This window comes from Pteronotus mesoamericanus, unplaced genomic scaffold (assembly GCF_021234165.1).
Source record: "Pteronotus mesoamericanus isolate MK-2021 breed Mesoamerican mustached bat unplaced genomic scaffold, CSHL_Meso_final contig_502, whole genome shotgun sequence".
In the NCBI taxonomy this organism is placed as follows: Eukaryota; Metazoa; Chordata; class Mammalia; order Chiroptera; family Mormoopidae; genus Pteronotus; species Pteronotus mesoamericanus.
The window spans coordinates 1,543,979-1,568,655 of record NW_026555187.1 but is presented as its reverse complement, the minus strand read 5'-3'; the positions used below and the strand labels follow the sequence as shown (position 1 = coordinate 1,568,655).

The 24,677-nt window shown below is 54.1% G+C and overlaps 1 protein-coding gene across 1 annotated transcript in view; it reads left to right on the top strand.

The window, feature by feature from the left end:
• UNC13A (unc-13 homolog A) overlaps positions 1–17,083 on the top strand; it is a 56,069-nt gene extending 38,986 nt beyond the window's left edge. The window contains exons 31-45 of the mRNA XM_054578702.1: positions 634–717; positions 1,226–1,303; positions 1,530–1,618; positions 2,070–2,222; positions 3,353–3,476; positions 4,339–4,344; positions 5,854–5,892; positions 7,016–7,045; positions 8,399–8,455; positions 8,840–8,920; positions 9,808–9,955; positions 11,075–11,131; positions 13,731–13,823; positions 14,537–14,696; positions 16,288–17,083. Of these exons, the coding sequence (XP_054434677.1) occupies positions 634–717; positions 1,226–1,303; positions 1,530–1,618; positions 2,070–2,222; positions 3,353–3,476; positions 4,339–4,344; positions 5,854–5,892; positions 7,016–7,045; positions 8,399–8,455; positions 8,840–8,920; positions 9,808–9,955; positions 11,075–11,131; positions 13,731–13,823; positions 14,537–14,696; positions 16,288–16,588 (1,500 nt within the window). The 3' untranslated portion in view covers positions 16,589–17,083. The remainder of the gene's footprint in view (positions 1–633; positions 718–1,225; positions 1,304–1,529; positions 1,619–2,069; positions 2,223–3,352; positions 3,477–4,338; positions 4,345–5,853; positions 5,893–7,015; positions 7,046–8,398; positions 8,456–8,839; positions 8,921–9,807; positions 9,956–11,074; positions 11,132–13,730; positions 13,824–14,536; positions 14,697–16,287) is intronic.
• The last annotated feature ends 7,594 nt before the right edge of the window (positions 17,084–24,677 follow it).

The window sequence follows — 24,677 nt, the reverse complement described above, 5'->3', positions numbered from 1 at the left end:
GACTGAGGTTGGAGTGGAGGTCAATGCTGGAGTTGGTTCTTCCACAGAAGTTAGCATTGTATGTTGGGGACAGCATCTGAGTTAAGGTTGGGGTTGAGGTCAGGGCTGTAGTTAAAGTTGGAGATGAATTTGGAGCTGGAGGTAAGGTTGGGGATGGGGTTGAGGTTGGGGTTGGATTTAGAGTTCCTTTTAGGATGGGGATTTGATCTGGTATTATTAGAGTGAATGTTGAGGGTTATATAGAATTTGAATGGGCTCTGGGGGAGTTTAGGGGTTGAGATCATTGGACTGGGATTAGGTTCAACTGGATTTGCTTTAGGCTGGCATGAAGTTGGGGAATGCAGGTAGGAATTGAAATTTGGTTAGGGATCAGGTAATATTCATGGTTGGGGCTGGGCTAATATGATGGTTGATTGCTCTGAAAAAGAGGCGAGTCTGCATGAAAGAATTGCCTTCAAGTGATAGTGTCTCCCTTGATTGTGATGGTCACCCTGGGTGGAGAAGTCACCCAGCCCAGTGGTCCATTTTAGGTGCTAAAGAGGGTTTGAGTTTATACCTCATCTCATTAGTGGCTCTTGATGGGCCCACCTACCTCCAGTCCTGCCTCTTAACCACCTGCTGTGTCCTACCCAGACCATCAGTAACGTGCTCCTCCAGTATGCGGACATCATCATCAAGGACTTCGCCTCCTACTGCTCCAAGGAGAAGGAGAAAGTGGTGACCTGCGGGGGCCCCTGTCCTCCCTCCCAATGCCATTCTGCACCCCCAGGGCTCCATCCTTCCCTGGGCTCTGAGACCTGTGTCTGCATGTGTGTCCAACTCTGTGTGTGTGTGTGGCTGTGTATGTCTTGGGGGATCTGGAGGTGAGGGGACATGCCTTTAGTGTGTCACTGTCTGGTTGGTGCAAATGAAGCCTTCAGGGTGTATGTATGTGAGCATGCAAGGCTTTGAGCCCATGTAGGAGCATGTGGATATATGACTAGAACTCCCCTTCCTGCTACTCTCAGAGTCCCAGCCCACTTACTTGGGTCATCCTTGCCTCTGCCAGTCCCCAGAGACCACCCTCCTCAACACTCCCAGGAACATCCATTCTCAGATGACCTTGTGGGACCCCAGCTTTCCCCAGACCCAAACCCTGAAATTGTCCAGGGTCCCTGGTGGCAGGGGGAAGAGACCCTGGTGAGGGGTCCTGAGCCCTGACTCCCTGCTTTGTTCCATCCCCCAGCCCTGCATTCTCATGAACAACACTCAGCAGCTGCGAGTTCAGCTAGAGAAGATGTTTGAAGCCATGGGAGGCAAGGAGGTGAGGCGGGGCCGAGCAGGGTGACCACCCCCCATTCCTGCAGCTCATACCTGACGAATTCCAGTTCAGCCACTCCCTTAAACCCAAGCAAGTGGCTTCACTGCCTGTGTCTCAGTTTCCTCTCCAGCCCCTTGGGGCCCCTTTGCCTGAGTTGGGTGGGAAAATGCCCCAGACATGTGGATGCTCTGTAAACCTCACCTGACGGATGTCCCTTCCCCTTCCTTAGCTGGATGCTGAGGCCAGTGACATCTTGAAAGAGCTCCAGGTGAAGCTCAACAATGTCTTGGATGAACTCAGCCGGGTGTTTGCTACCAGGTGAGGGCACCTCCAGGGCTGGGAGCAGGGGGAGGGGCAGCCCCCAGACCTCTGAGCCTGGGGCTTCTGGGCACTCAGCAGATGTAGTGGTGAAGACCTCGGGCTTGCAGTTAGATGAAGTTGAGTTCAATCATGGCTTCACTGCTTACTAGCTGTGTGGCCTTTGGTGAGTCTTTTAACTTCTCTGAGCCTTAGTTTATTTGTCTGTAAAGTGGGGATGATAACAATAGTGCCTGAGCAGGACTGTGTGATGAAATGGACAGCACTGTTAAATGTCTTAGCCCAGTGCCTGATTCTGCTATTATTAATGCCCCCTCCTCAGTTATATGCCATGGCTCCCTGATGCTGATGATAAAAGGTCAAGATCCACAGATCAGCATTTATGGCCCCATCTGGCCCTTTCTCCAGAGACCAGGAGTCTGGTCTGAGCGCCTCCCCTTTGTGCCCTCAGCTTCCAGCCTCACATTGAGGAGTGTGTCAAACAGATGGGCGACATACTCAGCCAGGTGAAGGGCACAGGAAATGTGCCAGCCAGTGCCTGCAGCAGCGTGGCCCAGGATGCTGACAACGTGCTGCAGCCCATCATGGACCTGCTGGACAGCAAGTGAGCCAGGCTGAGCGGACTGGGCCAGTGAGGGAGGGGCCATGGGTGGGGCCTCAGAGACTGGGCGCTGCTGGCCTGGAGAGGGCACTTGGGCATGCTTGCTGGCTGGTGGTTGAACAGTTTGGATGGATGGGTGCGTAGAGGCAATGAAGGGATGGAAAGATGGGTGGGTAAATAATTGTAGGGATTGGTGAGCAATTATTTGTATGGATGCATGGGTATGGAAGGATAGATGACATAAAGGCTGGGCAGGTGGATAGATGGGTAAATTAAAAGATAAATGCCAGAAGGCTAGATGGAGGATAGATGGCTGAAAGGGTGGATAGATGGACAAATGGAGAGATGAATGGATGGATGGATGAATGGATGAGTGGATGGATAGTTGGGTATTTGGATGGATGAATAAGAATAAGGATCAATGGATGGAAGTGTAGATGGGAGGATGGATGGAAGGAGGGGGGAGAAAGGGCAGAAGAAAGGGTGGATGATGAATGGTTAGAAAGTTGGATGTATAGAAGGAAGGGAGAGAGGGAGGAAGAGAGGAAGAAAAGGAGGAAAACAAGATGGAAGGAGCATTAAGGGAAGCTGGGGGAGGGATGGTTTGGTGGGTGGCGGGGGTCGGGGGGGTCAGGTGCTGGATGAGTCATGGTAGATTGCCCTCAAACATCCAGTCACGAATTCTTTGTTGATTCCCCTCTTGAGTCTGCCCCTTTCCCACCATTCACTTCCTCTCTCTCTTGAGCATGTCCCCAGCCTCCTCTCAGTCCCTGTCCTCCAAGCAGCCTTCTAGTCCAGTTTATCCCCACTCTGTTTCTTTCAAACAGTTGGGTCTGTCTTTGTCCCTCTCTCTTGAATACTCCATAGCTGCCCACTGTAAGGCCCAGGCCTTCCTCCCAGGTTTGCGACCCCTTCCTGGTCTGGCCCCTGCTGAGCCGTGCAGCCACCATTTGCTCTCCACATGTATCGGACATCATAGCTCCATCAGACCGTCCAAGGTCCCTGGACAGCCCTGCGCCCCCTGGCATGCCCATGGGATGCCTTCGCACCTTGCCCATATGTTGAGGGGGAGGGCCTTGTTCCACAGCCCTGGGCCAGCTGGGCTTCCTCTCATGCCTGCCCCTCCCCCCCAGCCTGACTCTCTTTGCCAAAATCTGCGAGAAGACCGTCCTGAAGAGGGTACTGAAGGAGCTGTGGAAGCTGGTCATGAACACCATGGAGAAGACCATCGTCCTGCCGCCCCTCACTGACCAGACGGTGAGGCCCACAAGGGTCAGAGGGGATGCCTGGGCCACCTCCCCTGTGGGAGCCCAGAGAGCTTGGTGCCAAAGGCATCGGGACTCAGAGGTCATCTAGGCACAAGGGTCATCCAAGGGTCAGAGAAGCCACCAGAGATCAATGAGGCTGAAGACCAGAGAGGTTGCACGTGGGTCAAAAGTCCTCAAAGGGTCAAAGAGGTCATTCATGGGTCAGTGATTTAAAGGTCAAAGAGGTCAAGTAGAATCAAATGACATCTAAGGAACTTAGAGGTCATGTGAGTCAGAGGTCATTCAGAGGTCAGAGGTCACCCAGAAAATAAGTCAGTTTGGGGCTCAAGGCCACCCATGGAGCACACAGGTCATAGGGGTCACTGGGTTTATCAGAGGCCCTTGGGGGTGGGGGGAGACAAGGAGGGGAGACACCGTGGACTTCAAAGATCACAGGTGAACAGAACAGGGGTTTCCCTTCCCAGAGAGGGTGACCCCCAGGGATCAGGCTGCCAGGTGGGAGTGGGTGGTATCACGACGTCTGTGGAGGGGTGTGGCTGGGCATGGATCCCTCCAGGGAGACGTTGGGGGCCTGAACTCCTTGGTACTTGGGTTGATGGCTCAGCACAAAGTGGGAGGACACTCCTGGGTGGACGTGGGAAGCTTGGGGAGGGTGGGCGGGGGCTCCCCAAGAGGCAACAATGGTGTAGGAGGCTCGGACCTCCCGCAGCCAGCCCCCGCCTCATCCAGGCTGGGCTGGGGCACGGGGCTCACTGCTCGGTGCTCTCTCCGCCCTCTCCCTGGCCTTCCTGGGAGACTCATGGTGACTTATTCCCCCCTCCCTACCACCCGGCCCCCATCACGGCTGACAGATGATCGTAAGTAGAGTCCCTTCTGTCTGTCTGTCCGTCCGTCCGCTCTATGTCTGGACTCGGCCCACTGTGTGGCTGCAGCCCCCCACCCAGTGCCCCCTCCTCACCCACTGCCCCTCCACACTGTCCCACCTCCTGCCTAGATGTGCCTGTGTCTGTCTGGGGTGGGGCATGGGGAGGGGGTGGGGCTGGGAGGGAGGAAGGCCACGCCCACCACCCCACCCCATCATAAGTATGGAGGTGGTGCCTCCAGGTTCCCAAACCCCAGTCCCATCACCTTCACGTCTGCCCTGGTCCTTTAGTTGGGATACCCGCTGCCCCCACCATGCTCAGACGCCACTAGAGTATCTGGATCTCTCCTAGAAGCTAGGAGTTTCAAAGTCAGCACAGCCTCTCTGATCACCTCTCAGGGTCACCCAGGACCCTACTCAGCTGCTCAGGGCAGGCCCTCCAGCACTCCCACCCACCCCACCGTACATACACCCAAGCACCCCGGTGGGAGATGGCTTTGGCGTCAGGCAGACTTGATGTCAAATCCCAGCCCAGCCACTCTGTCTTTCTTTCTCTCTGTGACCTTGGAAAGTCCCTTCACCTTCCGACCTCTGTTTCTTTGTCTGGAAAAAGTGGTTAATTGTAGCAACTGTCAGAGTGTTGTTGTCAAAACCAAATGGGGTAATGCATTGAAGTGCTCACCTCCATGACCAGCGGAGGCAGCAGTCACTAAATTAGAGCTTGTGCTATTGTTCTGGTGCTGGGGGTAGTATTTAGACACATACCAAGGCAGAAATTAGTAAAACCACTTCAGAATCCCCCTCTTTGCAAGAAATACAAGGCTTTTTACAATATTTATTCTTGTCAAAAGTTTAAAAGAGTTCATCTTATTTCTTGGCGGCTTCAGTGTGGGTCTTCAGCCATAACCACCTGGTGGCAGCGTACCCGCCCACAAACAAGGCATTTGTGGGCAGGAGGCAAAGGGAGTCTATGTTTACAGATGGTTCCCTGTATGCTAGACCTTCTCTTAGCCACACTTGCAGCTCACCCTCACAACAGCCTTTTGAGAAAGGTGGACTTTATTATTCCCGTTTTGCCGATGAGGAAGGCCAAGACTCGGAGGAGGAGTCGTTCACTCACATAGTGAATAGAGGCCAGAGTCAGTATTCAGATTCAGGTCTGTCTCAGTATGGAACCTGTTTGCTTCCCTGTTGATCCAAGAACCAAGAGCCTCATGTAGGCAACAAATGTAAACGGATTATATTTTGGCAGCAACGCCTCTCCTTGTTCTCTGGCTCTGTATTTCTATTTCTCCTTCTTTCTTCCTGTCTTCCTGACTCCCTCACACATTTTACCAGTTGGCCATTAAGACACACAGACACATCCCCTTGCGACCCAGTCACCAGCCCCCTGTGCAGTGCAGATGCCCTTACCTCCTGTCCCCGTGAGTACATGTGTGATCACCCCACGTTCCCACCCTACATGGCCTGCCAGGTTGATCACCCTGTCACATTGTCTCTGCAGGGCACCCTCTTGAGAAAACATGGCAAGGGATTAGAAAAGGTAATGAGGGCCTCGTCGGTGCTGAGGCCCCAAGCTCCGGTGTCTGGGCATGTGTGTGCATGTGTGTGTGTGTCTGTGTGCATGGGCAGGAAGGTTAGCTGGGGTCCCGAGGAGGGCAGGAGAGGGCCCTGACCAATGCCCACACGACCAGAGTGCAGAGACGAGGAGGTCCCAGGGACATGGCTTGCGATGTGTGCACGCACACGAGCTACCGCGCACATGCAGCTCCCGCCCTCACAGCAACACACAAGGAGCTTATCCCAGACCCGGGCTCAGCTGAGATTCTGTGGCTTCGAGAAGGGCCCAGAGACCAAGCCACTGCCCTGGACCAAGACGTGTGTTGTGTTTTATGCAGCTTGTTTTGTTCTGATGGTTGTTCATTGTAAAGAGATGGGACCTGTAGCAACACGTGAACAGCTGCCCTTGCTGTGTGCTTGCGCAGAGACTGTCACACCTGTGTGCCCACGAGCAGAGGTCTCCGCTCTGTGGATGTGGGTTGTAGGGCTTCCCCACTCACTCACCCAGCCCTTTGGGGGGCACATTCAAGGTGCCAGGCACCACAGACATGTCTGTGCATTGGGGGGGTCGTATTTGTGTGGCTGTGCACACACATGCGAGTGTCAGGGGTGCATATATATTTTAGCATGTGAGTTCTGCAAGCGTGTGTCTTTGTATGTCAGTCTGGATGTGTGTGTCCATAAACTCTCTGCACACTCATGGATGTGCCTGAGTGTGTGTCGGTATGTTGAGTAAACTTGTGATATCTGTTAGCATGTTTCTTTTAGAGTCAGGCCTGCCGGGATAAGGTCTTGGGAGTTGGGGGACAATAGACCTCAAGCTCTCTCCTTTCTCCCTTCCCCAAGTACCCTATCCCGGGGCAGGCTGACTATGGGATGGGGCATCTGTCCCAAGGTGGTGGGCTGGCTCTAGGCTCCTGGCATGGCAGTCCGGGAGCCTGGCCCCAGCCCCCACCGAGGGGAGAGGGCTCATCATCAGACCCAGGACCTGGGAGGGAGCGCTTGGGCTGGAGGGTGGGACTGTGCTTTTAGGGGGCAGGGAAGTCCCACTGACTATCCTCCCAGGCAGCACCTGAACTCTGACCTCCACCTGATTCTCTTCACAGGGCAGGGCGAAACTGCCAAGCCACTCAGATGTAAGACCGACCTCTCACTGTCTGTCTGGCTCCTCCCCACCCCTACCCCACCCCCGCCTCCTTCCACCCCTGTGGTCCGTGCTGTCCGGGGTCGTTCTGTGAACCCATCTGTCGGTCTCTTCTTCCTCTGTCTGTCTGGCTTGCTTGTGAGGGGTGGCAGGCGGGGGCGCAGCAAGCAGGGAGGGGGGGTGGCAAGGGAAACCGAGGCCCAACCAGCTGGTCTCCTGAGCAACTGTGCCTCCTTACAGCCTTGGGGAATCGCAGACCAGGAATAAGAGAGTAGGGACAGCCAGGATAATAGCACTGGTAGTGGCTTCCATGGGTCAGCTGGTAGATTGTCCATGTAATTAACTCTAAATCTCCTAGCTACGAATGGCTTCCTCCCTGCCCAGGACCCCCAACGGGCTCAGTGTGTGAGACACCTTATTTCATTCATACTCAGCCCCACCTCGTCCTCCAAGGGGATGCCCCTCTTAGCCAGGGGAAGAAACTGAGGCCCAGAAAGGGTCTGGAACGCACCTCAGGTCACCCAGCATGGTGATAGAGGAGGCAGGACACGGAACGTCCAGGCCCAGATCCTGTCTCCCCCACTGCTCGTGACCTTTAAATCTAGTGCTAGGAGCACCCACCATTGAATAAAGACACAGTCACAGTTAAGTCTTGCCATGTATATGATTTCCCTCATCTAGATGCCAAAACTAAGGCTCAGAGAGGTTAAGTGACTTGCCCAGGGTCACACAGCAGAGCTGGTATTTGAACCCAGGCCCACTCAGCTTGTTGGGACAATAGCCAGGACACCATCTTGCTGGTGTCTGTTTGGGAAGGGGATGGGGGATGGGCACGTCAAGGCGTGTTTTGTTGGGGAAGATCGTTTTAAAAAGTCAGGCTAACAGACCCCCTGGATTACGGGGGTGGGGTGCCTCCCACAGAGGGAGCAGCCCTGCGAGGGGCGGGGTGTCACTAGCGCCTGTCCCGCGGTTTCCTCAAGACCCTCCGACTTGGGGCTGGCAAGGCCCACCCACGCCCACAAACACCATCTGGGGCTCCCCCCACCCACTACCCCTCACAGCCCGCACGATCTCTCTGTTTCTCTGGCCCAAAAACCCGGGGTCCTGGTGGAGGTGGGAGGGTGGATAGCATCCCCACAGGACTGGGATTTCTGGGGACAAAGTCACCACCTCTCAGCACTTCCTGGGAGGCTCCGGACCTCTGTCTCCAGGACACGCCCATTGCCCTCCCCAGAGCCTTTGGACAAGAACCAAGAAGATGTCCAGGGCTAGGGTGTCAGCGGAAGCTTGGGGACTGGGCCGGAGGCCCCCGCGCTCACTTGGCTATGTCTGTTGTTACCTGCAGGGAACCCAGATGATCTTCAATGCGGCCAAGGAGCTGGGCCAGCTGTCTAAACTCAAGGTGAGGCCAGGGGTGCAGGCAGGACGTCAGGGAGGGGAATTCCTTGGGGCAAAGTCCCAGAATAGTGACATGCTTTGCAGGTTGAGGGGCAGGGACCCCACTCAGACTGGCTTACGCACCATTTATTTGTTCTGGTGGGTAGGAAAGATGTGCATGGTTCAACTTCAGGTACCGCTTGATCAAGGACACAGATCATTTATTTAACAAATATTTACTGAGCACCTGCTGTGTGCCAGTCACATGCTGGGTGCTGGGGACGCCATGATGAAAAGGCAGACCCACTGTCTAACTCCTCACAGTTTAACGGGGATTAGTGCCATAGATACGGAGGTCCCTAATGAAGGACCTGCTGTGACCGCCTGGTCCCTTTCTTCATCCATCCAGGACCACATGGTACGAGAGGAAGCCAAGAGCTTGACCCCGAAGCAGTGTGCAGTCGTTGAGCTGGCCCTGGACACCATCAAGGTGAGAGGCCCCATCCCTACCTATCCCAGGTAGGGCAGGCAGAGGGTGCGGCTGATGTGGACATGAACCTACGTACAAACCCACCTTAACTTATTCAATTTATAAACACTTCCTGATGACCCTCTGGCAAGGCCCTGAGGAACCCAAGGCTGGGGGGGGCAGCTGGATACAGACCTCCCCAGCCCTGTGGGGTCTTAGTGCACTAGAGGGAAGGATGGGAGCCAGGGTAGCCCAGGGAGGGAGCAGCAAGGACTTTCTGGAAGGAGACTCCTGGGAAGCGGGTTTTGAGGAATGCATAGAAGTTCACAAGGCAAAGCAACCAGCGTTCTACGCAGGGGCCCAGCCCGCGCAAGAGCATGGAGGCATGAAAGGGGCTGTGGTCTCCATGAAATGAAAAGCACAAAAACTACTCTGAAAAAAGTGTTTTGCCGGAATGGAGTTGGGCAACATATTAAAGAGGGGTGGTCTAGGAAAGCTCCTTGAAACCTTGATCAAAGAAAGATGAGGAGCCAGGTAAGATTAAGGGCCAGGGTAGGGGCAGAGGGCCTCACCGCCAGTGAGCAGAGTAAGTGCACAGGCCTTGAGGCAGGCTTGTTCTAGGGAAGAGCGTGGGGGAGAAGACGGGGAGATGGCAGGGCTAGAACCACAATGGGCCGAGTGAGGGGCTGGAGGCGTGAGTGTTATCCTGAGGGCGTTGGAGCCCCCTAGAGGGTTGGGGCAGGAGTGAAGGTAGGCAGTAGCAGCACCTGCCTGGGGTGTTTTGGAGACCGCCAGGCCATCCCCCGCAGTATTGCAGAGGGCAGAGCGGTGCAGGACAGGGCACGGGGCCACCATGATGAGCCGGTGGGGGTACCTCTGGCCTCACCTCCCCCACCCTGTGCCCACAGCAATACTTCCACGCGGGTGGTGTAGGCCTCAAGAAGACCTTCTTGGAGAAGAGCCCAGACCTGCAGTCCCTGCGCTACGCCCTGTCCCTCTACACGCAGGCCACCGACCTGCTCATTAAGACCTTCGTGCAGACCCAGGCGGCCCAGGGTAAGGGGCCCCAGGGTAGCTCCAGGCGAACCCCCGCCCGCAGGGGCAGCCCAGCCCAGCCCAGCCCAGCCACAAACTGCCGCTGGCTCATCTCTTCTGTGACATCACGGGCGAATTGACAGCTCCTTGGGGCTTGTGAACTGTTTGATGTCACCGACCAATAAGATCCACAGCTTGTAGGGGTGGGATCTCTTATGTCACCCGGCTAGGAGATGATTGACGTCTGGGAAAAATCTATGACGTCATAGGGCCAGGAGGTGATTGAAAGCTCTGGGGAGGGACCCCTTTGATGTCAAGGACCAAGGTGATTGACAGATTCTAGGGGCACGACCAGACAATGTGGTTGACAGCATTGGGGGCGGGGCCTCTGACGGGCTGGTGGTGCCTAAGGAGTAATTGAAAGCTCTGGCATGGGCGGGACTTCTGACTTCCTGCGGCCGCTGAGTGATTAGCAGCTCCTGGGAGGGTCCTCCGATGGAAAGGTTGAAGGTGGGGAGGGGACTTCTGTATTCTCTGGGGCTAAGGAATGATTGACAGCCCCATGGATGGGTGGGACTCGAACTCAGAGAGGGTGTAGGGAGAGGAAGCTCCCATTTCTCTAATTCTGTCTTCTCTTGCCTGGCTCAGGTCCCTCTATGAGCTCGCACACCGAAGCTGGGGCTGGGGGATAGGGCTAGTTTCCGTCCCCAGGGGCCCTCCCCTTTTCAAAATGGGCTCTAATTGTGCAAACAGCGGGGAGAAGTTTGGCTGCTGACCCAGACTGAATTCCAGCAGCGGAGGGGTGGCTGGGGCGGAGGGAGCGAAGCCCGGCAGGCTCCAGGGGCCCTTTTCCCCGCCCCGGTCCGCCCTGGGTCCTCCCTGGACGTCAGGCCTCTACGTTCAGCTTCGTGCCCAGTCCACGCTGCTGCTTTTGGTGTCCCTGGTGTCCCCCGGTGCGGGAAGCTGTCTGTCTGTCCGTCTGCAGCTGACGTTTCTCTCTCTCTTGTCTCTCCTCCCTCTCACTCGCCGCCCCCTCCGCGCCTCCCCTGCTCACCCCACGCACACTCGCCCTCCATCCTCGCCCCTGGATTGCTCGTCTCTGCCCCCTTCCTTCCTTTCTCCCCCCTCCCCCGCGATTAGTCCATGGTGGAAAAGGGACTAGGTTTACCCTTAGTGAAGACATTTATCCTGAGAAGGGTACGTGCCTCCGCCTCCCGCCCGCGCCCGGTGCCCGGTGCCTGGTGCCTGCGCCCCTCCCAGCCCCGGCTAGTAAAAGGCCCGTCCTTCCGCCTCCACGGCCCCGGGCCACGTCTGGGCTGGACCGGCTATGGGGGCCAAGGTGGACAAGGGGGAAGGACGGCTTGCTGGTTCCACGTGGGGAAGGAGAAGCGATTTGAGTCGGCACCGTTTCTCCCAAAGTGTATCTCTTAAGCCAGACCCCAGCTCTGCCACTCAGCGGCCGGGCACCTAGGGCAAGGGACAGCCCCCTGAGCCTCAGTTTTGTCATCTCTAAACTGGAGACAGTCAAGGATCTTAATTCATAGGATGTGATGAATTAAATTTAGAGCAGTTTCTGATATTTAATAGCTCGTAGAAATTTTTAGTTGTTGTTATTACACTTGATAACGCTTTTCCAAGCATAGAAAACTTTTTTTCAGGCTCTAACTATGAACCAGCACTTGTGCCAAACACTTCTCAAGGATTCTTACAAAGATTCCTTCCAATCGCCCCATAAGAGGGGTCCATCAGTCCATAAATGAGGACACGGAGTCTCAAAGGAGAAGCCACTTGCCCAGGGAAACTTCCCCTGCAGGGGAGCCCGGGCTTGTCGGGGGAGGGAGGTGTAGAGAGAAGCACAGGGAGGCCCAGGAAAGACCCTACCTCTTGGAGCCAGCAAACCACGGGACGGGGGCGCACAGCACTGCCCCCCTCCCCCTTCTTACTAGCTTTGGCCTTGGTCTGACCCCCACCCCTCCCACCGTCTGACTGCCCCCTGGCACCCTCATTCTGGCCCGGATTGAGCTTGCAATGAAGCATCAGCCTGGGGGGTGGGGAGGTGAGGCTGAGCATGTGACTGGTGGGGGGAGGAGGGTGTGAGAGCCTGAGGTGATGAGGGAAGTGGCCTGGGGGAGCAGCGAAGATGGGGGGTGCACACCCCAGTACTCGGGCGCTGGGGGTCTGCAGGCTTCTATGCCCCCCGAGCCTCAGTCACTTCCCTCCCCATGCAAGTGATCCGGATCAACCTCGGACTGACCCGTTCTCCTTCCCCACCCCCCACTCCCAACTTTCCTCCTGTTCCTCCCCCATGCATGGGGCGCTCCGGGGTGGGGAGCTTCCTAGGGGGAGGGGAGGAACCTCGTGAGCGTGCTGGCAGCCACAGGTCCCCAGACTCCACAGGATGCCCTTTCCAGAGTCACAGAGGGAGGAACAGGGACAGAAGTCTCTAAGCTGCCCTTCAATGACCCTCAGCAAAACCAATCAGGATGCTTGTGCTGGCCAGAAACAGAAGTGCACCTCGCCCTGACTCAATCAGAGAAGAGAATTTGTTGGCTCTGGTCTAAAAGATTAGGGATTGAGTTAGCATCAGGAATAGCTGGATCCAGAATCTTGGACAGTGCCAGTGGTCACTTGTCTCTTCTGAGACCTCTGCTGGGTGGCCTCTCCCCAGCCTTGCCAGCTTAGCAGCAGAGAGACAGAGAGACTTTCTTAACTCTTACAGCCAAAGCCCCAGGGCCAGCTCCTACTGGCCCAGCTTGAGTCACGTGACCATCCTTCAGCCAGTCAGTGCAGCTTGGGCAAGGAATACTCTGGTTGGGGGGCCACAAGGTCTGCGGTGAGGTTGGGGGCATTTCTCAATGGAAGTTTGGGATTGTCTGTTAGAAGAGGAATGGTGTGGATGCAGGGAAAATAAAAGAGGAAGTCCCTGTGGCTGGAGCAGAGTTAGCAAGGGCCATGAGAGTGGAGGGAAGGGAGGCGGGAGAGGTAATAGTGAGACTGCAGGAGGGTCAGTGCAGGTCACGGAAAGGACTTGGTTACTTCCCAGTGAGATGGGAGGGTTCTGAGGAAAGAAGAGATGTGATCTAACTTAATAGGTTTTCCCTGGCTGGTGTTTTGAGAAAAGCTCAGAGGAGGACACAGGAAGACAGGGAGGAGCCTCCTGCAGTCGTCCGGCTGCGTGAAGATGGGGCCGGGTCAGGGCAGAGACTGGAGGCCAGGGAGGTAGGTGACATGCTGGGTGTATTTTGAAGGTAGAGCTGGTGTGATCTTCTAATGTACCAGTACTTTGGGAGGAAGTAAAGACAAGGAGGTCAAGGCCTGGGGTACAGGGTGCCCCAACAGTTTGAGCATTGACAGAGGAGGAGGAAGTGGTAAGAGAGGATGAGGAGTGACTAGTATGTAGGAGAACTTGGAGAGTGTGGCATTGTTGCAACCAAGAGGAGAAACTGAGGCACAGGAAGCCAGAGTGTCAAATGCTACTGAGATGGTGTCTTACATGAAGACTGAGTTTTGACTTCATGGTGGTCAGCTGAGAGAGAAAAGTGGGAGGCAGACGCATTAGGGCCAAAGAAGCTGAGATGTACCCGAGATCACAGGGCAAGGCAATGAAAGGCCAGAGCCCTGGGTTCTCGGCCACCCCAAGAGTGCCTGCCCCCCCCAGGCCAATCCTCAGTGCCACCCTGTCAGGGCTGTTGACCTGGTGCTGCCAGCACGTCGTAGGTGGGAGGCAGTCCGAATCCCCCTAGGTGGGTGGGAAAGAACGGAGCTGACACCAAGCATCCTCCCCTGCCCCACCCAGGCTCTGGTGTGGAAGATCCTGTAGGTGAAGTCTCCCTCCACGTCGAGCTCTTCACTCATCCAGGAACTGGTGAACACAAGGTCACAGTGAAAGGTGAGCAGGTCAGCGTGGGAGGGGGAGCACCTCAGCCAGGATGTACTAGATTCTAAGACAGGAACCAAACTCTTGGCTTAAGCAAGAAAAACTTTTTCCATTAAAAAAAAAAAAAAGTTTTCCTAAAACTGAAGATTCCAGAAGTAAACCACCTTCAAGCATGGCTGAGCCCAGGGGCACAGACAGTGTTACAGCACTCGGTTCCACTCTCTCCATCTATTAGCTCTGCTGCCTTTTCATTGGCTTTTATTTTGCTTATTAGAACACAGACTGGGCTATTGTAGCCAAGGCTTAGAATATCAGTGGCTTAAACATATTGAATACATTTTTTCTCTGAAGTTATGCCCTAGGACTATCAGCCCAGAGCTGACGCTGAGGTATCACAGTGTTGAGGATCCAGGCCTCTGCCATCTTTCGTGGCACTTGCATCCCTAATGTGTTTTCCTCCTCTGTATGGTCCCAAAGAACTCAGGCTGAGCAGTATCCTGGCTTGCAGCTGGAGGAAAGAGAAGTTGAAGGCATTTTCCCTTTTAAGCCACAACCAGGAAGTCATACACATCACTTCCTCTCACGTGTCATTGGCCAGAACTGAGTCACATGGCCACACAGCTACAGAAGTATGCTGGGAAATGTAGTCTTTAAGACAGGCTTTGAAAACCACAGTCCCATTCCGAGGGAACCTGACCAATCTTCCCCTCCACTTCCTCCAATAGTGGTGGCTGCCAATGACCTCAAGTGGCAGACTTCTGGCATTTTCCGGCCATTCATCGAGGTCAACATCATTGGGCCCCATCTCAGCGACAAGAAACGCAAGTTTGCAACCAAGTCCAAGAACAACAGCTGGGCCCCCAAGTACAATGAGAGTTTCCAGTTGTGAGTTTGGGGTGCTCTGGGGAGGAGGCATTTGCTGGGTTAACTTCAGCCCACTAGGCAGGAGGGATGTCTGATGGGCCAGTGGTTTCTGGGTGCAGGAATGCAAGGGGTCACATTCTAGGTGGGAGTGCGGGAACAGAAGCAACTTAGTGCAGGAGCGACTTCAGCGAGGGGGCACCAGGATGGAGCTGACCTCCTTGAGGGCAGGCAGGTCTGGGGGAGTGGCATCAGTGTGATATAACGTCGCGGTGGGGGCTTCTGAAGGTGAGGGGAAGTCTGGACAGAGGGATACATTGGTCAGGGCCATTTCTGGGGCTGGGAACTCTGGTTAAGGGGCATGAGGGTCGTGATGAGGGAGGAGGTGTAGGGGTGAGGGCTCATGGAGTCAGCAGTGCACCTTGTCAGGTCTGTTGGGGCAGGTCATCTGAAGGGTCTGCTGCTGGGGGACAGGAGTGGAGTGTCCAGGATTTGGGGGTGCATCTGGATAGGCTTCCTGGCGGGTAGCTGTGAGCTTGGTCAAGGCATCAGGTATCTAGAGAGGATAGACCCTGGGGGGCATAAATAAGTCTGATCAGGGTGTACAGAGGGGATGGAGTTACATGGGTGGATTTTTGGGTGAGGTGTGACCCTCGCTGGGCAGAGTAACATTGGGGGCTGTTCTTGGGGGACAGAAGTGCAGAGGGCATCAGAGCTGGGGAGAGCTGGGGGCTCCTGAGGGACAGCAGCTGACCAGTCGTGTTAGAGGAGGGCCAGTGGACTTTGGAGTCCACCTGACACAATGCTTGGGAGCAAGAACAGGGCCAAGTGGGGAGCCTCCTGGGGGGGGCTGGGGTACAGAAGGGCTAGGTGAGCAGCCTGAGAGGGGGATGTGAAAGAGTGGTGTGGGCTTGGCCAGAGTGAGGGGCCCTTGGTCTGCTAGCATCAGGGCACGTCACCTGAGGGGTAGGAGCCCAACTTCACTAGAGATGTAACCTGGGGGCAGGGGGAGCTGTGAGACATCACGGCAGGGTCGGATGTGGAGGGCATCTTGGAGATAAAAGAAGTGGGCAGGGGAGCATGGGGAGGGGCCACGTTAAGGGGAGAACTTGTGTTCAGGCGGGAGCCTGGAGCTTCTGGGTGTAATATCTGGAGTAGCAGCTCAGCGGATTAAGGGTGTGGACATGCGGTATCAGAGTGGTGGAAGCATGGCCTAGCCAGGGGGCTCTAGGGTCAGGATCATCTGGCATAGGAACATGATTTGGCCAGGCTGGTGGGGTATTGTTGGGTGGGGAGCAGAATGGAGGGAAGAGAGGCATAGCAGGGACATTCCTCTGTGGTGGCGGCGGTGGTGGTGGTGATGGTTATGGTTGTCGTGTCATCTGGTGTGAACATGGCCCAGCGCAGGGCTCTAGAGCCAGTCACTTGGGGCAAGGGCTGGCGGGCCTAGAGTAGGTGATTGTGAAAATGGAAGGATTGCGCGTGAGTGTTGCCTGGCGTCAGGGTGGGAGCCACGTGGCTGGGCCGGTGGGAGGAGCTGTCGAGGGGCGGGGCCATCGGTAAGGGCAGTGCCGGCCGGTGAGTGGGACCTGCCCTGACTTCTCGCTCTCCGCAGCACGCTGAGTGCGGAAGCAGGCCCTGAGTGCTACGAGCTGCAGGTGTGTGTCAAAGACTACTGCTTTGCCCGTGAGGACCGCACAGTGGGGCTGGCCGTGCTGCAGTTGCGTGAACTGGCCCAGCGTGGGAGCGCCGCCTGCTGGCTGCCCCTCGGCCGCCGCATCCACATGGACGACACAGGCCTCACGGTGCTGCGTATCCTGTCGCAGCGCAGCAACGACGAGGTAGCCAAGGAGTTCGTCAAGCTCAAGTCTGACACGCGGTCCGCGGAGGAGGGCGGTGCCGCGCCTGCGCCCTAGCACTGGGGGCGCGGGTGGGCAGCACTGCGCCTGCGCAGGGAAGGCGGGGCAGGGCCTGAGTGCTGGGACCTTTTTGAGTGCGAATCTCTGGGTTCTGCGCAGAAGACAGTCTGCGCCTGCGCCCTTGACTTACCTTCCCGCTCCGGGGCGTTGCGAATGGACGATGCCCCACCCCCTCGGGAGGCCAGGCGCTAAGGCGCGGGGAAGGAGAAAGCCACATACCCTCCTCGAAGCAACGCCTGCAGCGCCTACACGGCCTTTCGAGCTAGGATGGGAGAACCCCGCCCCTTATGGAGGAGGCCAGGTCTCGCCGCTCTGGTCCCCTGCCTCCTGTCCCACGGAAAAGCCATAAGACGGGTCCCTAACCCCTGGGGCCCAAGACCAATTGCCAAGTATGGAACTCTAAGCTCCTTCGAGGGGCGGGCCCTGGGCAAGGTGTGGGTAGTCTTGGGGGCTGGAGGGACTAGAATGGTAGCTGAGGGCCTCGGAGGACCAGAGTCCCTTTTTATGTTTGTGCAAAAAAAAAAAAAAAAAAAAAAATAGGAAAAGGGACTAAGATGGGATTTCAAAAGCACATGCGCCCTTGGGCGCCCAAACCCCGGGGGCCCAGGGAACGGCTCTGGGGCACCCGCATTAACCTATGGGGGGGTTTTTTGCCTCAACCCCACCCCACCATGCCTAGTCCTCATACCATAGAGTTCAACCCACCCATTTGACCGGTGGCAAAACTGAGGTCCCCAGAGTTGCTGTGGGGCCCAGAGCCATGCCTTGTCCCCACTCCCTTTGGCCTGTGTGCCCCATTCAGGATTGGGCTGAGATCGGATGACCAGACAGAGCTCCCCATTGCTGCTAACCCCCTATAGGGGACCTTCCCCCCAACCATACAAGGGATGGGGGTCCTGGGCCAAGGCTCCCACTGTCCACTCTCACCCCTGGCTGCCCTCAGCCCTTTCCACTAGGACCCCATAGTGGGATACCCTGAGAACTCTTGACCTCCCACCAAACATAAGTGAGGATTTGGGATTCCTTGGACCCAGCCCCACCCCCCACTTCTTCCTCTCCCAGAATTCTCCAGACAGGAAAGAACAGAAAGGGACTAGAAACTCTAGAAGGGGAGGGTGTAGGGTTCCCCAGCACCACCCCAGGCATGCACTTTGGAAATTTCCTCCCTCTTTTCCCAGAGAACTCTTTCTAGTCTTTCAAAATTCATTGCAAATATCACCTGTAGAAAATTGTCACTCCTCCCCCTCAGGACTTTCCCACCCTCTGTCCTAGAAGCCATGGGACTGGGGGCGTCTGTGACAGCCTCTGTTTTCCCCAGACAGGGGTCTGAGGCCTCTGAAGGCCCCCACAGGCTGAGCACAGAGGTGGCGCACAAGGTATGCCTAGGTGAATTACGTCTTGGGGGACATCTCTGTGTGCGCATACATCCACATGTGTGTCCATGACCATCCCTATCAGCCTTCCCCTCCCACACAGATCTGGGCACACAGAGGGTGTTCCAGCCACACTGGCTGAGTCACGAGACACAGAGGGAAGAGAGGACAAGAAGGGACGTGGAAGAGACAGAGGAGGAACCCAAGGAGCTAAAAGAATTTGAAATCAGGAAGTTTCTGTATTGGAACAACAAGGCTCAAAGGGGAACAGGGCTTTCCCTACGGCCACCTGCCACCCGGCAAGTGTATGCCCTACCCAACCTTGGATGACGCCTCTAGGCTTTTGCCACCTCACCTGGCGTGGCCGGGGTTCTGAACCCTGGCGGAGTTTCAGGGTTGCAGTAGACCTTGCTTCATGCCAGGAACTGGCCTCAGTTTTCTGTGAATCAGGGAAAGGATGAAGTGGAGTGTGCCCCTGATGAGATAGAGTGTGACATTGAGGGACATCTTGGACAGAGCCAATCCCCTCCCCAGGACAGAGACACAGAGTAAGAACACATAGAAAAAGAGGAGGGACAGAGAAGGTAAGAAATCGAGAGTGCGACCACACCCCAATGGGAACAGAGACAGAACATGAGGTGGAGAGAGAGCCGGAAGAAATGGCACAATTGGGGACCTAGTAGGATTTACACAAAATGAGGAGGTACCTGGCCGTGTTGCCAATCCCTTTGACTCGGGCACCACAGGCTGATGCCTCGCCAGAGCCTGAAACCTCACCATGCCCCCATCAGAGATGCAAAAAATACTTAACACCCAACTAGAAATCCTTGGGACCTCAAAGACCTTACTGTCCCTGATCCCTACTCCCTGCTCTGTCCATCTTGCGGATGGGGACGCTGAGGGATGGGGCAGAGCAGGGACATCCTGAAGTCACCCCAGACTCTGCTGTCTGGATGCAGAAGAAGGGGAGCTCGCTGGGGATTTGGTTTGTCTCACGACCCCATCTGTCCCCTAAACATCCTTTCCTATGAATTGTTAAGGACCAAAGTTGTCTTTGCTGACACGTGTTGCTTTTCTCTTTGCCTTTTTTTTTTTTAAGAGAGAAATCAAGTTGACGGTGTTGAATAAGACCCACTCCCATCCCCTCACCATTACCCAGCCATAGTGGCTCTTTCGAGGCACAGGTCACAGGCATAGGGTTCCCCCTGCATCCCCAGCCACACAGTGGGGTGGGAGTGGGCTCCGACCCCACCCCTGCCCCTGCCCGTCCCACCTGGAAACCTGCCACCCAGTCCACAGAGGTTCTTCTTCTGTGCACCTTCTCTTAGCATGTGATTGCAAATGTGAAATCAAAACACTGTTTTAATTCCATTCTGTTGGTCCAGCATCTGCACAGGTGCCGCCATTTCTCTGTAAATATGTGACTTGGGACAAATGTTTAAAACCACGGACAGTGGTCACGAATGCATGATGTTGAGATGTTTTGCACTATTCTGACTTTTTGGTCTCTGTAAAAATATTTTATTAACAGCAGACATTAAAAAAAAGAAAAAGCACCCAGCCTCAGACCCGTGGTGTGGTTTTGCATTCCCAGAAACACAAAACCACTCAGCGCCCACCATGTGCAGACACAGCTGAATATGCTTCCTGCGCGTGAGCCAACTTGCCCGCAAGTGGCATTGCTTCAACTCACAGAGCAGGAAAACTGTGTCCCAGAAAGGTGAGATTTTTGTGGAACAAGATAGAACAAAAAAGCCAGAGACACATCCCCCAAATTCATATTTGTCTGAGACTTTTTGTTTTGATGTGGCAGGGGAGAATCTCATTTTATAAACTAGGAGATGCAAAGAACAGAAACTTCATTTTTCTGCAGGTGAATTTAATTTCTGTTTTGATGCTCCATCCCACCAGGGAGCAGAAACCAAGTCTCATGGCTCAGGGTTTTCACGGTAAATTCAGGGACCACTCTCCTAAGATCTGGGCTATTTCTGTATTTGAGTGGCCAGGGCTGGGCCGTGGGATCCACCATCGGGAGTGAGTTCCGTGAGTACTTTCAGCTGCAGATAAAAGTGAAAAGGGCTAAACGTGGAACAAACAGCGGCTAAACCACAGGGGTTCCCGTAACTCAGCAATTCCACCTGTGGTCCAAGAGGCTAGAGGCAGCCTCAGTGCCATGGCGTTTTCACACGAGACTATCACACAGCTATAAAAATAGATGAACCACAGCTGCCTGCGTGATGTCAAAAGGGGCAGCCTGCCAGGGCCCCTGGGTGTCATTGAACATCCTTGGCGACTGTGCCAGGCTGCAGGCCTTCTCTCTTCCCCGAGGCCCGGCCGTTTCTGTAACGGGACAGGTGGGCCGCGCAGTGTGACAGCTGCGTGACCGTTCCCTCCCTGACAGGCAAGCTGGCTTGTTTGCTGCTTGCTACCGAGCATGTTCAGACTGTGGCCCTGTGGCCCTCGGGATGTGGGCCCATCATGTCACCCGTGGGGCTTGAAGGCCGAGGCACATGCTGCTTGCCGTGCTGAGAGAAACAAGCTGCCTTGTTCTGACCCCTGAGTCTCAGAGTTGCAGCCATGGCCCAGGAAGCGGCGTTCGTCTGCCATTCTCTGTGAGCGAGGTTCTTCTCTGGCAAATGACACACGTGACTCTTAAAAGTGTGATGCTGTGAAGAAAGCGTGGCCCAGAAGGCATCAGAGAACACGACACCACATTTATAAAGCTCAAAAACTAGCTATACATATTTACACTCACAAGATACACCCACAGATATAATTTAAGGATCCCTAAGTGTGATTAATAAAAAAGAGTCCTGGCCAGATGGCTCAGTTAATTGGAGGTCATTCCATACACCAAAATGTTGCGGGTTCGATTACCAGTTAGGGCACATACCCAGATGTTCCCCGGTTGGGGGGCATCCAGGAGGCAACCAACCGATGTTTCTCACATCGGTATCTCTCTCTCCCCCTTTCTCTCTGTCTGAAATCAATAAACATACACTCGGATGAGGATTAAAAATAAAATAAATAAATATTTAAAAATAACAATAAGCACAAAGCTAAGGATTAAAAAATTGAAGATTCCACCTCACACCTGTCAGGATGTGGGCTTTTCTTTTTTTTTAAGCGTTAGCAAGGATGTGGAGCAATTGGAACCCTTGTGTACTGTTAGTGGGAATGTACAACGGCACAGCTGCTGTGGAAAACAGTGTGGAGGTTCCTCAAAAAAATTAAAAATAGAATTACCATGTGACCCAGCAATTCTACTTCTGGGCAGGTATACCTGAAATGATAAAAGCAGAGCATCAAAGAGATACTTGCACACTCATGCTCATAGCAGCATTAGTCACAATAGCTGAGAGATGGAAGCAGCCCGAACGACCACTGAAGAACGACTGGGTAAACGAAATGTGGTCCATCCGTACAGTGGAATGTTATTCAGCCCTGAAAAAGAAGGCCATTCTGACACACGCTAGAGCGTGATAAACATTGAGGACATTATGCCGAGTGAAGTAAGCCAGACACAAAAGGACAAATACTGTGTGGTTCCACTTATATAAGGTCCCTGGAGGAATCAGATTCATAGAGACAGAAAGTGGAATGAAAAGGGAGAGGAGGAGGTGGTGTCTAACGGGGACAGAGCGTCAGTTCGGGAAGATGAGAAAGCTCTAGCATCGGACAGTGCTAATGGCGGAACAGCAACATAAATATACTAAATGCCACGAGATCGAACACTTGAATATGGCTAATCTTATTTTATCTGAATTTGACTTCAATTTAAAAACAACAAAAACAGGTGACTGGGGAGATCTGGTCCAAGGACCGTAATTTGTCAACCTTTTGACCTGATCAGCTCTTCCTCAACTTCCCCCCTCACCCCTCCCAGCGCTGCGCTACCTCCAGCACCACCCCGCTGCTCACCCTGCCCTCCCACTCCCCACCCCGCCCCCTCAATCCACCCTGGCCCCGCCCCGCCTTTATTCATGCCTTCTCATTAAGCCACACGTCAGGATCCCCCCAGACAATGTCACTTAGTTTTCTGGAGGGTGTAGCACAATTATGTGATTCATGATCTCTGTAAAGTGACATTTCATTACGTAATTTGTTACATTGCACAATAATTACTCTGCTCCTAATCCTGCAATTACATGCAATAGCTTCTGTGATTATGCATCCTACAATTACGCGATCATTCTTACCATCCCCACACTGCACGGCAATAAACGAGAAGGAAGTGGTGGGTGGACAGCAGCCCACATCCCCACCCAACCCCTTCCAGGGCAGAGGCTGCAAAGCTGCTGCCGTGCTCGCGACCTCCTCATGGCCCGGCACATGCTTGGGTCTGCCAGCCGGAGGCGCCGGTGGGACTTCAGAAGAAAGAAGGAACTGGCTCTTATTTAGGTTTTTCTTCCCTTTCACTCTGACAGCAGCCAACCTTGGTGGGCATTGAAAAGCAGTGTGGACTCTATTCTTGAATCACGGATATGGGGTATGTGCCCGAAGCTGGAGATTTCAAGGACCCCTCTGACTTCACATCTATGATTTTGGAGAGTCTCAGTTCCCCTGATGAGCCAGTTCTACAAAGTCATTCCTATAGGACCAGCCCAGGTCCTGCTCCTCTGTGCCAGAATCTGGCAAACTAGGGCCCCTGGGCCACATCTGGCCCACTGAGTGTTTGGACATGTTTTCTTAAGATTTTACTTATTTATTTTTAGAGAGAGGGGAGGGGAGGGAGAAAGAGAAGGAGATAAACATTAATGTGTGGTTGCCTCTTGCGCGCCCCCTACTGGGGACCTGGCCTGCAACCCAGGCATGTGCCTTGACTGGGAATCAAACCCACGACCCTTTTGCTCGCAGGCTGGTGCTCAATCCACTGAGCCACACCAGCCAGGGCTCCACGGCATGTTTTTATAAATGAAATTTTATTAATTCACAACCACGCTCATTCATTCATTCAACTCATCTGTGGCTGCTTTCATGCTACAATGAGTCCTTGCAAATTTCCTACATTAAAAGCCCTTTCCTGTTAAAAGACCTCAAGTGGTTTCTCTTTTGCATTATAACTGTGTTATGATACATAATAAATTATGATACATCCATGAGCCAGGCAGTTGTAGCTGTGTTGAGGGATGAATGTGGCAGACCATGCAGTGCACCCTCCTCCAAGATACCCATGTCCTATTGCCCAGCACCTGTGAATGTTACATTAAATGGCAGAAGGAACTTTGTACATGGAACTCAATTAATGACAGGGAGATTATTCTGGATTATTATATTGGCCCTAAATGTAATCCATCACAAGGGTCCTTACAAGAGGAATGAAAGAAAGTCCAATGAAGTAGGTGTGCTGTCCTGGCCGGTGTGGCCCAGTTGGTTGGAGCATTGTCCCATGGCCGAGAGGTTGTGGGTTTGATCCCTGTTCAGGCGCATATGATGCCCAGTCTGGTGCCTACAATCCTCCGTCCAGGCAAACAATCAATGCGCCTCTCTCACACCGATGTTTCTCTCTCTCCCTTCCTCTCTATAAGCAACAAAAAAATGTTCTCAGGTAAGGATTAAAAAAAAAAAGAGTAGCTCTGGCTGGTGTGGCTCAGTGGGTTGAGCACCGGCCTGCAGACCAAAAGGTGGCCAGTTCGAGTGCTGGTGCACATGCCTGGGCTGCAGGTCAGGTCCCCGGTTGGGGGCATGTGAAGGACAACCAATTGATGTTTCTGTTGCACATCAATGTTTATCTCCCTCTCTCTCTCTCCCTCCCTTCCCCTCTCTCTAAAAATAAATTAAAAAAATAAAAGAATAGATGTGATGGTGGAAGCAAAAGTTAGAGTGAGTGATGCAGGAAGGGGTCATGAGCCAAGGAACGCCAGCGGTTCCCCGAAGCTGGGAAGAGCAAGAGCGCCGGGTCTCCCCTAGACCTTCCCAAAGGAATCAGCCCTGTTGGCACCTTGACTGTAGCCCAGCAACACTGATTTCAGACTCACGGCCTCCAGAACCACAGGAGAATGAATATGCATTGTTTTAAGTCACTAAATTTGCAGAAATTTGTTACTGCAGCCATAGCAAGCTAAGACAATGAGCCAATGGACTAACTGAAGGTTTTTTCCATGAGCATGAATCACTTTCGATTAACAGTAACATTAAAACACTACATACATGCGGAACATGACAGAAGGAAGAATGCGGCTCTGCTGGAGGTTGAGAAAAGGAAAGATGTGAGTTGGAGAATTAGATGTGAGGGCGGGGCGTTCAAAATGAAACCCAGATGCTCAGGCACTGCCAATAAGCTCCTGACCCCTTCAATCTGGAGGCAGAGCCTGAGAATCTGTTTTAATCGGAGACATTCTGAAGGGAAGGAAACCACTTCGTGCCACAAAGAAGACTGGCACATGTCCCCAAGAAGCTGGACGGTATGGGGTGCAGAGATTCTTGACCCTGCCACAGGGGGCTTTGGGGCCTCATCATTCCTTGCCGCGGGGCCGCTCTGTGCCCTGCAAGATGCTGAGCTGCGCCCTAGCTTCTGTCCGTTCAGTAGCAATAGCACCCACCGCAAGTCATGATCACCAGGAATGACTCCAGACGGCACCCAATGTCCCTGAGGGGCCAAATCACTCCCAGCTGAGACCCACTGGGTAAAAATAAGATATGGAAACACCTTGTGTAACTGTTAACACGTGAGAAGCAACTCCAGTGTCCCTAAGAGGGGACCGGTTACTGAA